Here is a 13,249-nt window from a genome sequence, read left to right as displayed (position 1 = left end):
CAAAAACTCTCTTTAACAACGTACTGCTGAATTAAAACAGGTGCAGGTAAATGTTGGGCAGATGTTTATAGGACCATACATTATCAGCTGTTTAATATTTGAGGATGGATACATTAGCATGTATCAAGTGTTTTTTTGTTATTCACTCATCCTTCCTGAATGTGGAATTAATAAAAGCTTGCTAACACAAGAGACAAGCCTGTAGTCGGTGTTGAAAAGGCTCACTTGGCCCCAATTCATTTGTAACTGTTTATTTTTGAATGGTATCACAGGGATTTTTTTAAACTGAAAATTGATTGAAGTAATTATTGTGACATGCTGATACAAGGTGTCATCATGCTGGATACATGCAGACAGGCAACAAGAAGAAGAGAAAAAAAATAATGGATGAACAGATCAATCATTTGCTTTGTGTTTCTAACCAAATAAAGAAGAGTGCAGATGTACTTTTCACTCCATCGCTGTTGACAAATTGTAGATGGGCTCCTGCAATTACGCAACTACCAAAGGCTGAATCAGCTTCCCGGCCTGCCTCAGCCCACATGTAGTGTGTCATACCTCAAGGAAGCTTCATACAGTTTTACACATCAGCAAAGAAAATATTATATCATAAATTGGTCTTAATTTCAGCTACAGTACCACTCTTTTCTTCTGGCTCACTGCCTCGTTCTCCAGTTGAATTGAATTTGACAATAAACGGTACGTATAACTGTGTGTGGAGCGTCGTGTGTACGTGACGTTGCAGAGAGAATGAGAGATTACACGATGATGGTTTAAAACGGCACTTGTAGAAAAGTTACCTTAGAATATTGAATTCATCTAACAAATCCATCCATTGTCTTATTCCTACATTAAGGGTCGTGGGGGGGGGGGGGGGGGGCCTGGAGCCTATCCCAGCGTCAACGGGTGAGAGGCGGGGTTCACCTTGGACAGGTCACCAGTCCGTCACAGGGCCAACATACGAAGACGAGCAACCATTCACACTCACATTCACACCTACGGTCAATTTAGAGTATCAATCAGCCTCGTCCCCTCTTGATGTCTTTGGACTGTGGGAGGAAGCTGGAGTACCAGAGAGAACCCACACAGGAACAGGGAGAACATGGAGACTCACACAGAAAGATCCCGTGCTCGAGCCGGGACTTGAACCCGGAACCTTCTTGCCACCGTTCAGCCTTCATCTGACAAATGTATATTCTATATATGACCATACAGGCCCCAGTCAGTCAGGGCAAACTGTGTTTTATTTCAAAGGAAGCTGTCACTCACAGGCTCGCCACAGGTCCTTACTGTTGTTTATTCTGTGTACAAATGACTGCAAGAAACACGTCTTTAAAAATCTGCTGACGAAGCTGTCTTACTTCGTGTGCCTCAGGATTGAGAGGTAAATCACGGGCCAGCCGTGACAGACTTTGTGGCGCGACGCGACAGGACCATTTCCTCAAGTTTAATGGCGAAAATATCTAGTGGAGTTGAGGAAGTGGTTGAGTTCTGAGAGTACTTGGACAGTGATTGATTAAAAACTTGACACACGATTTCAACACATCCAAAATCTGCAATAAAAGGCCTTCAGAGATTGTGTTTCCTGTTCAGATTGGATTCTTTTAATATTGACAAGAGTTTGATGGCGTTTTATTAAGAGTTTTATTCTTCAGATCTTTCACCAAGTCAATTCTAAGTTTTTCCTTTACTTTCATTTTATTGGAAACTTTCAGTGGAAAAAAAAAAATTGTTAGCCTCCAAATTTATAGTCACCAGTGAGACTTTAAATGATAGTTCTAGTTTCAAATTTAGCTTGGGATTGTTTTGCACTGCTTATGATGTCATATGTGTTTGTTTTATTGCTTTTTTCCACTTGCGGGACAATAAAACTCCAAAACTGAACCAAATAATGAGTGGAATAAACATGTATTTATAGCTACACTGCAAGAACCTCAACAGTTTTCTCAAGTCATACCTCATTAAATAAAAAGCACAGCTAATGAACAAAAACACCTTTTGGTCAACAGTCATTGCTTGTATCAATTTTAAGTTGATCACAAGAGGTCGCTGTCCTGCCTCCCACGACTCTTGCAGGTTTGTGTGCTTCTCCTCCAGAACTGAGTGTAGTTTCTACTTTTCACCACCTGGGGGAGGAAGAGTCCTTCCTGTGAGGTGGAAGTGTCTGAGTGGACTGATGCAGTGGCTTCAAGGAAAAAAAAGTGGCAGCACGGTAATGTCATCCAATATTCAATATTATTTACAGAAGACTTTAGTGATCAAATAACATTTTATTCAGACAAAATTCACACTTTTTACTAATAAACAGATAAAATTCACACTTTTTACTGATAAACAAATGATTCCAACATGAGACACAGAATTGAATGTGAATTTTGGGGGTCATTGTCCTGTCTTTGCTCGGCTGTGCTTGCTTCACTGATATCTAATAAACAACTGCCAAGCGTTTAACACACTGTTTCCACACACTGTCACACAGTCTAGCAGTTTATCTTTCACTGTAGCAGCAAGTTTTTAGTTTTAAAACATCTAAAAGAAACAACTGTAACACATTAATACATTAAGGCAGAAGGTCTGCTGCAGAGATCTGATGTTTTGAATATAAATCCCTACACTCGTCTGTTAGGACAATAAGTTATTTGAGTCCCATTAAATTTGAATTGTTGGGGCATAAATCAGTCGAGACAACTGCTTTTGATGTTCAGCAATACAAATATCTATTATACCGATGAATCACTTACAGTATATACAGAAACAAAAGGAACATTAAGCTCTAATAAAATAATGCCAGTGTAAACAAGCTTCAGTATCACGCAATGCTGAAATATTGCACGTACATTCATAAATATACACATCAATTTTGTGCCTTTGCGTTAATGCATGTGGCTGCATCCGTATGTGTATGTGACATCACAGTTTACAGCCCCAATGAAGAAAACCGGGTAAAAGCAGGTAGAGAAAGACTCAACGAGTGAACGAGAAGACGACACGACGCACACCTAATAACACATACGTATCTACAGTACCCGCACACACACAAACACACACTATGGGTGTCACTTCATTAAAGATTTGTACTCGAACTCTTATTACCTCTTCTTAGGTCTTGGGTCTCATCAGACCATTTTAAAGTAATTCCCTTGTTATCCAGCAGAAGGCGCTCCACAACTTCCCCATCAGCTTGACCTGTCGCGCGCCCTTTGACAGATCCGATAATGTAGTACAAATTGAGGACAACAGTTAGCAGAGTCGGGCAGCACGGTGGTCCAGTGGTTGGCACTGTCGCCTCACAGCAAGAAGGTTCTGGGTTTGAGCACGGGATCTTTCTGTGTGAGTCTGCATGTTCTCCCTGTTCCTGTGTGGGTTCTCTCTGGTACTCCAGCTTCCTCCCACAGTCCAAAGACATCAAGAGGGGACGAGGCTGATTGATACTCTAAGTTGACCGTAGGTGTGACTGTGAGTGTGAATGGTTGTCTGTCTGTGTGTGTTGGCCCTGTGATGGACTGGTGACCCGTCTAGGGTGAACCGAAAGCTGCTGGGATAGGCTCCAGCCCCCCACGACCCTTAACAGGATAAGCGAAAGAAAATGTATGGATGGATGGATGGAACTGCAGCACAAAATATCTGTTTGTTGACTTTGTCATAGGCAGTGGTCTTTACGCTACTCCTCACCAACAGCAAGATAGCGGGATCACATGCTAGTGTTAGCTTAGCACACTACTGAGGTAGCAGAGGCTCCACAGACAAGTGGACCAGCGCTGACTGCACAGACACATTTGACTGTATATTATTTGGCACACCCAGCCTCAGCAGGGCCATTGCCAGAAGTTGGTCATTCCTTTTTATAAAAGTATCAGCTCTAACACACACGCATGCACGCACACACAAACATTCACACTCACAAAAGCACTTGTGCATAGTTCTTAAGTCTCTCTTTGCCTCATTTCCACGAAAAAATGTTCATTAGCATGGTCCTCACATCAAAGTCCTCTTCTGTCTTCAGTTCTCAGTTCACAAGGGACAACCAACCAACGTGTGCGTGTAACTGAGTCTGTTAAGTGTGTTTTGGTCCCACTCTGTCCAATTTGAACCTTGTTCTTTGGTCCCAGTTTTTCAGGCTTTAGTCTGTCCTTCCAGTCAGGTTAGTTAAGGCAGAAGAACCTCCAGCTGAGATATGCTGGGTCCAACATCTATAGATCTCAGATCTGATTTATCTTATTCAGAAGGTGCACAGGCTCTTCTTGTAGGATCTGTTCCATCAGTCTTAAGCGTCCCCTGTTTGATCAGACGTCAGCTGCTCTTGGTCGGAGATGTCATCATCTGCTGGCGGCCGCGCCCGGTCAAAGAACCCACACTGAGAGCGTAGCAGTTATGCATTAGAATAGTACTAGATGATCACACAAGGAGGGTGGTGGATAGATTGTGTGTGTGTGTGTGTGTGTGTGTGTGTGTGTGTGTGTGTGTGTGTGCGCATGCATGTGTGTGTGTGTGTGTGTGTGTGTGTGCGCATATGTCTGTGTGTATATACCTTCCACATGGCCAGTGTGAGCATGGCTAGCACCAGCAGTCCCAGCAGTATGGCCAAGATGATGACCCAGAGTGGAACTGCAAAAGACACATCTGGAGTCCCCCATAACACCGGCGTCCCCATCTGCAAGACATTCAGTTACAGTGTAGTACTGTTAGCTATTTCAGCTTCTCCCTCACAGGCAGACACAAACACACGCTGAGTCTTACCGAGATGGTGTGCTGAGGCAGGACAGGGGGTTGGATGCGGTAAGGCATGGATATGACCATGAAGGAAACAGTAGAGTTGAGGATGTAGGGGTCATTACGCCGCTGCGAGGGAAATATAAAGCTTCTTTATAAGATATTACTAAATAATCCTTCTAAATGAAAAACTTAACATCTTTACAGTAACATGGCAACTTTTTTCTGAATTTCCCTTATTCGCCTCCCCAGAGTCAGACAGGAAGATACTCCTCTTCTCTGTTTGTGCATTAGGCAGCTGAGACCAACGGAAACCAACTGACTGCTAGTGAGTTTAGCGCAATGAAGGGGGACACATGCTAAGTGTTAGCGTCTGTCAAAATTCATAAAATAGATAGGTCTCAGGATTTTGGTTTAAATAGAAGAAACCTTTTCATCCTTTGTAGTAGCAGTTACTTCTTTTGTTGCCTGGAGGTACAGTGGGGCGCTGTGTGACATCACTGTGACCATCTGTTTAGTGAGGAAAGTAGTTCCCACGATGCGTTTGACTCTGAAGCTACTATGTCCTGTAACTTAATTGTCATTTCAAAATAAATGTTCCTGATAAAACCTTGTTATAGTACTGCTTGCAAAGATCAACCAGACTGACGTATGCTACCGTCAACTACCATTCATTGCGCTAATGCGCGAGCGTCTCAGCCCTCTAATACACACATCGAGGAGAGAAGGCTATCTACCTTCTTGTTTGACTCTGAGGAGGATGTTTCAATAGGCGTATTTCATCATGGGATCCAACGCTCTGAAATTGCTACTGAATGGACCTTATTGTGAGAAAATGTTTTCAAAGGTCAAGAATGGAAAAAAGAGTTTCACAATGAGTTAGGACACAAAAGACCAATGAATCAACCAAGATACGGACCTGCAGGAAAGTGTGAGCCCAGAGTCTCGAACGGATTTTTACCACCGCGCTGTGCCCACGATCCAACCGGCCAACGACACACATGATCCTCATACAGGAGATATTAGTGCAATTCTGCAGTGAAGAGAGAGAGAGAGCAAGACACCTGGCTGTGAATCACTCATGAATATTAGGTGTTGTTTGTGTTCCGGAGAGAGCGTCCGTGCACTCACCAAGGTTTTACCGCTGTAACTGTGGGCAGCGGCGGCGGCTCGTTTGTGACGGCGTGGGGGAGGACTGCTGGCGTTCCTCAAGAAACCCAGTAATTCGGGTGTGTCCTGGATAGAGGAGATCTGACAGAAATGAGGAGAATCAAGGTCAGTATCAATCTAACCAACAACAAAGAAACTTTCAGTGTACAACAAAATAAGAAAAAGTAGATTCTATTGCGGACAGAGGGAACCTGGAAAGGAATGGCATTCATGCTGCATTTATGAACGCAGTTGATATAAAATCAGGTCTCAGTGGTAGATGTGGGGCCTGACACTGAACACACGACCAAGGAAACTTCCACTACCATGAATGATTACAGCTTCCAGCATTTCTGCTTCAAACCGTCTTCAAAATAAAAGCATATTTTCTTTTGGAACGACTCTACCGATGATATCATACATGCTGGAAATAAGTCCAACTCTAATTTCTGCTAATAAGGGTGATGTTTCAAGCCAAAGAACATGGTGAGCAGCCAGAACAGCGGATGGGATTTTTTTTCAAAACAAGCAGACAGAACAAAAGACGAACGGATGGATGGATGGATGGAAGGCATTCTGACAAATAAAATTTGAAGCTGCAGTGAGATTTGCAGCTTGTTTATATGAGTTTGTTTTGTTGTTTGTGTGTATCTAAGGTATGTAAACAAGACTTGAAGTTAAGCTGTAATGAAAAAATGCATTTTAACCCATTCAGTTCAGTCCTTTCTGTTCAAAAATAACCACGGACACCATGACATTAGCTTATCAATAAATCAGCATCTAGGTCTGTACACCCTATGAAGATGGTGAGTCAGTATTCGTCATGTCTAACTCTACTTTCCTAAAATACAAAAATGTTTGTGGGCTCGCTAGATTGAAATGATTTATTTTGAGGAATCTGTGACAGCTCCAGATAGAGATCTAGGCTGTTTGTGTAAACATTCACATATCAAGCTAACTCCATATTATAACATCTGGATACACCTTCATTTCAGCATCCAATAAAAATCCCTTTCAATTTTGTTTCCTCTCTTTCGATCCTGTTTTGTTCACAACTAAGTCAGGATAAAGCACGCTCTCAAAATGCCGATTCATCATATACTGGGATCTTGAACGCGCGTCTGTGTGCATACATCGGTTTATTCTCAGTGTTACCTGAAGGCCCAGGGGGTTGAGGCTGGTGTTCGTCCGACAGGTAATCGGTCCATCAGTTTTAATCTCCATAGCATACAGCAGGTTCTCATCACGGAAACGGGAGGGCCAGCCGACCTGGAGCTCAGCTTCTCGAATACTGCTGGGGCCAGAGTTATGGAGCTAGAGAACAGAACATTTGAGTTTTCTTTTGTCTTACTAGAATGTCTCAAGTGACTGAGGCTATAATTAGGTTATCATAACTGTGGGATGATGACACAGGCCACCTGGATTTGACTGGAAATAATGCCAACACCGCCGTCACTCATGAGGGATTGTAAAAAGAGACAAGTAAAACCCACAGCATCACTTGGCTACTCAAGCTGCATTAAAATTAGGAAATGAATTATGAGCTTAAATGAACCATCAGCTCAAGAAATCCTCCTTTTCATCCTGAGGTGTGTGTTCGCTCACACACATTCTCACATATACACACATGGCCATTAACACTGAAGCGAGTCATCCAAACAGGACATGATCCTGGTGCTGCGGGGCAGGAATTCTGCAAGAGCAAAAACTCTGTTCTCTCTAACTAGAAGCAGCTGCCAACTGGGAAAAGCACCGCAAATGAAAATCATTATCAGCTGCAGGACAGGCCAGACACTGCTGCACGCCGGTTCATTGAAGCGGCCGCCCCTTTAACACAAAAAGAAATCACATGTACACCACACAGACACACACACACACACATACACATCCAGGCATACTCCTATTGTAAGCTGTCGCCAGTCTGTCTGCCATCCTCCCTCCATCTATCTATTTGTCTCTACCTTTCTTTGACCTTGTTTTTCCCCTCAGCAATTATCACTTATTTCTCTGTGTCCAGTCCTGAGGGGGCATCGTTCCCTTCCTCCTCCCTCCTTCCTTCCTTGCTCCCTTTCCTCCTTCTCTCTTTCCTGCCTTCACCGTGGTAATTACTACCAAGCTGGAGACCTTTGGTCAGCCACAGCTCCATTTGTCACAGAGCTACTGTTTTAACTGAGTGTGTGTTTTACTGTTTATTTAACTTATAGAGCCTCTCGCTCTCCTTGTCGCCAATTAAACAACTTTCCTTCTTTACGAGGAACAACAACAAGCGGCCCGATACTTCTCCATACCACTTCCATATCACAGCAGACCCAGCCTCACCTCATAGATGTGTGTCACTTGTGGGCCCACGTCATCTTCTTTGACAGGGTTCTCTTTGGGTTCCCAGCGTGGGAACGGCAGCACCACCTGAGAGGGATGAGACACTCTGTGGAGAGGAGCATGACAGCCTACATTAGAGGAATGACACATTACTCAGCAATCAAAGCAAAAACTCCAATGGAACAACAGTAATTTGTCCATCCGAGGCCTTGCATGAGCATCAGTTGTATACATTTTTACATGGAACAGTGATTGTGGAGTAAAATAATGTCAGTCTGGACACGGACAGGCGGTGCTTAAAATGACTGCATTCATATGTACAAGCTGTATTATTACATCCACCAAGGAGGTCATGTGATCAGCAGTGTTGCTTTATCTACTTGCAGGATTACCTAAAAACTTGGAAATGGAATCTGGTGAAATTTGTTAGTGTGACAGAATTTGGAACGATAGGAACCAGATCCTCATCTGATGACGGCATCACTCTTTTCCTGGATGCGTAACCTCTTAGAAAAGGAACTTCTTTAAACAGCTCCTGAATCAGAAATCTTGTAAATCTGACATCACACTGAAGATTTTGATGATGTCTGATCTCAGCAGGGTAACATGTTTACTACCGGTAAGTTTATTAAGTTTGATGACCCTAATACCCCTGATCCACTTTGGGATCATTTTCAAATGTGTGTACGAGACACACAAAACCACTACTGTGTAAAATGCACTTGATACATGCTTATGTTTGAGCAAACACACATATTTGGGTCCTAAATCACTATGTGCAGGACAGTTTTGCATTACAAACATGTGTGTGTCATCATCCCCCCCATCCCAGGTCCTTCTGTGTTTGTGTGTTTAGCTGACCACACCCGAACGCCACGCAAAGGCTCCACACTTTGAAGTCTGTGTGTTTGTATGTGTATCAGCAGGCATATGTGCATCAGTGAATATGTCAAAGGCTTACAAGTATCCCATGTGCACATGATTAGTTTGGATTCTTTTCTAGAAATGTGTTTTCATGCTGTTTTCCATCTGTATATAAACAGAATCCACATATTCAAACATCAGAAAAGGAGCAGTAATAACCTACAAACACCAAAAAGGTTTAGAATGAAAACAGATCATTTATCTTGGGGCAGCAGACAAGACAACTAGAAAAATTATCACAGTTTTTTCAGAGTACATGTCATTCTTTCACATGCAAAGACGCACGGACTCACCCGCGTAAATCGAGTTGTGCTTTAGCAACGATGGCCAGATTCAGACTGACGGGGTTGCTGTCAGGATTGTCTTTGTTGGAGCTGTGGAGAGATTCAGCATGCCAATCAAATAAGACACCACGACTAAAGCTTTCATACAAGTGAAAGGAACTACTTAGAAATTAATTTTTTATTTCGGACAGACAGCGGAAGTTCTCAGGCATATTTAACAGACTGTCTGTGTTTTATGATGTGATACATCAAAATCATGATAGTGAAGCAAACAGTGGACATTTTGTGAAGCTATTCTCCTCTCTGGAGTTCTTCTGGGCCATCTGTCTTGTTCTGTCTCTGCGGTTAGTTTCATCAAACCGCAGGCAGACCCAGATCTTATTTACAAGGAGGACAAACAGCTCTTTGTGTGTGTATATGTGTGTGTTGAGAATTGATGGGTGTGCGTGAGTGTGTGTGGGTGTGTCACCTGTGGATCTGTAGCTCAAAGCTGATCTTTGGTCCAGTATCTCCTAGCCTTTGGACTGAAAACCTCAAGCCAACAGACAGCTGTGATGGAGTGGAGAGAAAAGAGGAGGACAGATAAAGACGTCTGACATTCGTCATATCTCAGTGTCCAGTAACAGTCAGGAAACCCCCCTGTTAACTAGGTCTCCCTCTGTTATTACACAGGTTTGTGTGTGTGTGTTTGTGTGTGTGTGTGTGTGTGTGGGGGGGGGGGGGTGACAACAGCAGAAATCAACAATCTGAGAAAATCCAGAAAACACACAGATACACACTTAAAAGCTGCACCTAAATCTGTTGTCTCTCCTCAGTTCAAACCCCCTCCTCTCCACGGTAACTCAAAACACATGGAAGATTGACTTCATCATCAACTATATGACGCTTGCATTCATGTGCACGTGAGGTCGAGTGAACAACAGGTCAAACATATGTTTCAGAGAGCTAGTGACAACATGCAGACTTGCACTTAGACCTCATCAGGTGGACCTCAAGGGCAGGGAGGGGAATATTTCTTTCCTCAGATTGATGCAGATGCCAAATCTGTACTGTAAGTGTTTTGATGTTACCATGATGTGATGTCAACGAGGCTCTCATGTGTTGCTCAGCATAATTTAATTGAGGTGAAGTATCCATGTAGATTAGAAATCGGAGTAAACAATATCTTTGGGTGATCGGTGGGTCCATGACTTATGCAGACATGCAGAATCAGATGGCAGCAGTACTTTGTTGCTGCGTGCACTCATTAGTGCTCTCTTAGAGGAAGTGCTATTTTATGCCCATCACATGTAGGTTACTGGAAACAACATACACCTGCGAAAGCTTTCAGAACACAAATCATTATACTGCCAGTAAGGCAGGTAATTTAGATTCCGCAGTTGTTTTTAATGCATGTTTTAGGCCCATGGGAGGAATCTGGAGCACCTGAAGGAGAATGTAAGAAGGTCGGAGCCAACTTGCTGTGAGGCGACACAGTTCTAACCACGGTATCAACATGCTGCCAAAATGGGTTGTTTAAATCTCCTGAACTCCCAACTAGAGGCAAATAATGAAAATCCTTAGAGTGGAGGGAGTGGTGGAGGTTTCTATCTTAGATCTGTGAACTCAGGACAGCTGGTGCTTAGCAGAGTGACAAATAAACACGGAGAAGCTGCATTTAGTTACTACGCTGCACATCAGTGGAACAAGCTACCAATGGAGGTAAAACTTTCACCAAGCGGGGATATCTTCAAAACCAGGTTGAAAACTTTCCTCTTCTCAGGTGCCTATTCATAGTCTGCACTGACTTGCTCTCTTTCCTTTTCTCTTCATTTCATTTGATTTTACGCGAATGTCTTTCTTTTGCCTTCCTGTATTCTAATCTATTCATGTAAAGCACATTGAATTACCCTGTGTATGAAATGCGCTATACAAATAAATTCGCCTTGCCTTCTCCTGACTCTTGGAAGGACATAGAACAATATGGGTCTTTTTGCTTTGACAGTTATATTGTTTGCATGAAGACACGTTTACCTCCAAAAAATTGGACATTTGTGGTAGAGAAGATGAGATAAAAACACATTTTTGAGGACAGTTTCTCTCACTCTGGATGTGATGAGCCCCCCACTCCAGCCGCAGAACATTCAATCGATTAAGTATCCTTTCTAGAAATGTTAATGAGGTGTATTGACCCTGCAGTTTAATGAGTTCGTCCTTCTCCCATACCCTACCTCTCCAACAAGTTTCATTGAGTTTGGTGCAGTAGTTTTGCATCATCCTGCTAACAGACAAGCAGACGCGGGAGAAACCGTAACCTCCCTGGTGGAGATAATGAAAGACAGCGACACAACCAATACTAGAGCCAACACCAGATTTCCTTGAGGCGTCTACCTGCTCCTCCTATCACTGCTCAGTGAGGCACTACATCTGTCTCGTGAACTCTAGCGATGGGAACTGTTCAGTTGCACAACATAACCAGAGTCAGTATGGGGTAGAGGCATGTATGTTCTGCATAAGCTCATGGATTCCTGAACGTCCAAAGGGGCAAGGGGAGACATAATAACTCTCATCTGGTTGGAAAACACACACACACACACACACACACACACACACACACACACACACACACACACACACACACACACACACACACACACACACACACACACATCCCCCCAAAAGTGAAACATGACCACATAATTGATTATCAGAATGCCATGTGACACCTCCAGCGCTGTGCTAGGATTAACACCTTTAGTAAACTCTGACACAGACATAGATACATGCACACGCACGCACACGCACACAAACACAAACACGCATGCACGCACGCACACCAATGTGGTTGAATTTCATGTAGGAAATAACCACTCTGTATTTTACAAAGCCCTGGCTTCCTGCATGTGTCGTTCATCTAAGAGATAATGGATCACTTTTACACACTAACACACATCTGTGCTTCACACACACACACACACACACACACACACACACACACACACACACACACACACACACACACACACACACACACACGCTGTGTAGTGTAGTCAAGGGAGTCTGAAATGAGGGTCAAGGTGATGTTCAGCAATCATTGGGAAGCATCAATCAGTGTGTATTAAACCTGAGGAGTAGCAGTCCTTCGTGCTTTCGTGTGAAATCTCACCTCGGTTCCAGCCACCATGGGATTGCCCAGGTCACACACCACCATCCTGGACTCGTTGACCATCTTGTACTCACAGTTCAATTGAGACAAAGACTGGGGGGGGGGGGGGGGGGGGGGGGGGCGCAAACAGAGGGAGATGCAAAGAAAGAAAGAGATGATAAGACAATGATGAAAAGTGACAAATTGAGAGCAGTGGGAATTAAGAAGGGGGCGAGGGAGTAAAATACCACAAAAGGGGGGAGGAGAGAAAGAGAGAAGGATGGAGAGAAGGCAGTAGAGGAAGAGTGATGAATGTTTTGACAGTAACAACCTCATCAATCAAAGTGCTCCATTACACACTCATTACTGCACACAACTGTGCTAACACACACACACACACACACACACACACACACAGAAAGCACTTGACCCCGTCCATTTCCGTGGTCACTAATGCAGCTTGTTCATCATAATAGGGGTTTTTGGGCTGTTGCTAGTCAAGTTTATAGCCTCAGCTTGATCACAACATACAAACATACCCTACAAAGACACAACAGGATGTGATGTCATGCTGTAAATCCAGCCTCAAATCACTCACTTCCTCCTTTTAATATGGTCAATTTGAACATGCCTCAGTCATGACAAGGCAACTTTATTTTTAGTATGGAGGACTATAGTACTTACACAGATCTGTGTGTGTGTGTGTGTGTGTGTGTGTGTGTGTGTTACAGTGGGGAGG

The 13,249-nt window shown here is 43.4% G+C and overlaps 1 protein-coding gene across 1 annotated transcript in view; it reads right to left on the bottom strand.

Annotated features, from left to right (window-relative positions):
* Positions 1-2,135: 2,135 nt before the first annotated feature.
* itga8 (integrin, alpha 8) overlaps positions 2,136-13,249 on the bottom strand; it is a 41,735-nt gene continuing 30,621 nt past the window's right edge. Inside the window, exons 21-30 of the mRNA XM_086218590.1 lie at positions 12,532-12,624; positions 9,856-9,935; positions 9,396-9,476; positions 8,179-8,284; positions 7,015-7,173; positions 5,842-5,961; positions 5,630-5,743; positions 4,738-4,839; positions 4,529-4,651; positions 2,136-4,354 (exon numbers count right to left, since the gene is read on the bottom strand). Coding sequence (XP_086074716.1) covers positions 4,265-4,354; positions 4,529-4,651; positions 4,738-4,839; positions 5,630-5,743; positions 5,842-5,961; positions 7,015-7,173; positions 8,179-8,284; positions 9,396-9,476; positions 9,856-9,935; positions 12,532-12,624 — 1,068 coding nt within the window. The 3' untranslated portion in view covers positions 2,136-4,264. The remainder of the gene's footprint in view (positions 4,355-4,528; positions 4,652-4,737; positions 4,840-5,629; positions 5,744-5,841; positions 5,962-7,014; positions 7,174-8,178; positions 8,285-9,395; positions 9,477-9,855; positions 9,936-12,531; positions 12,625-13,249) is intronic.

Source organism: Aulostomus chinensis, chromosome 11 (genome assembly GCF_037954235.1).
Source record: "Aulostomus chinensis isolate RoL2024-O1b breed Wild chromosome 11, RoL_Achi_v1.0, whole genome shotgun sequence".
NCBI lineage: Eukaryota > Metazoa > Chordata > Actinopteri > Syngnathiformes > Aulostomidae > Aulostomus > Aulostomus chinensis.
This window is presented reverse-complemented; position numbering and strand designations above follow the sequence as displayed.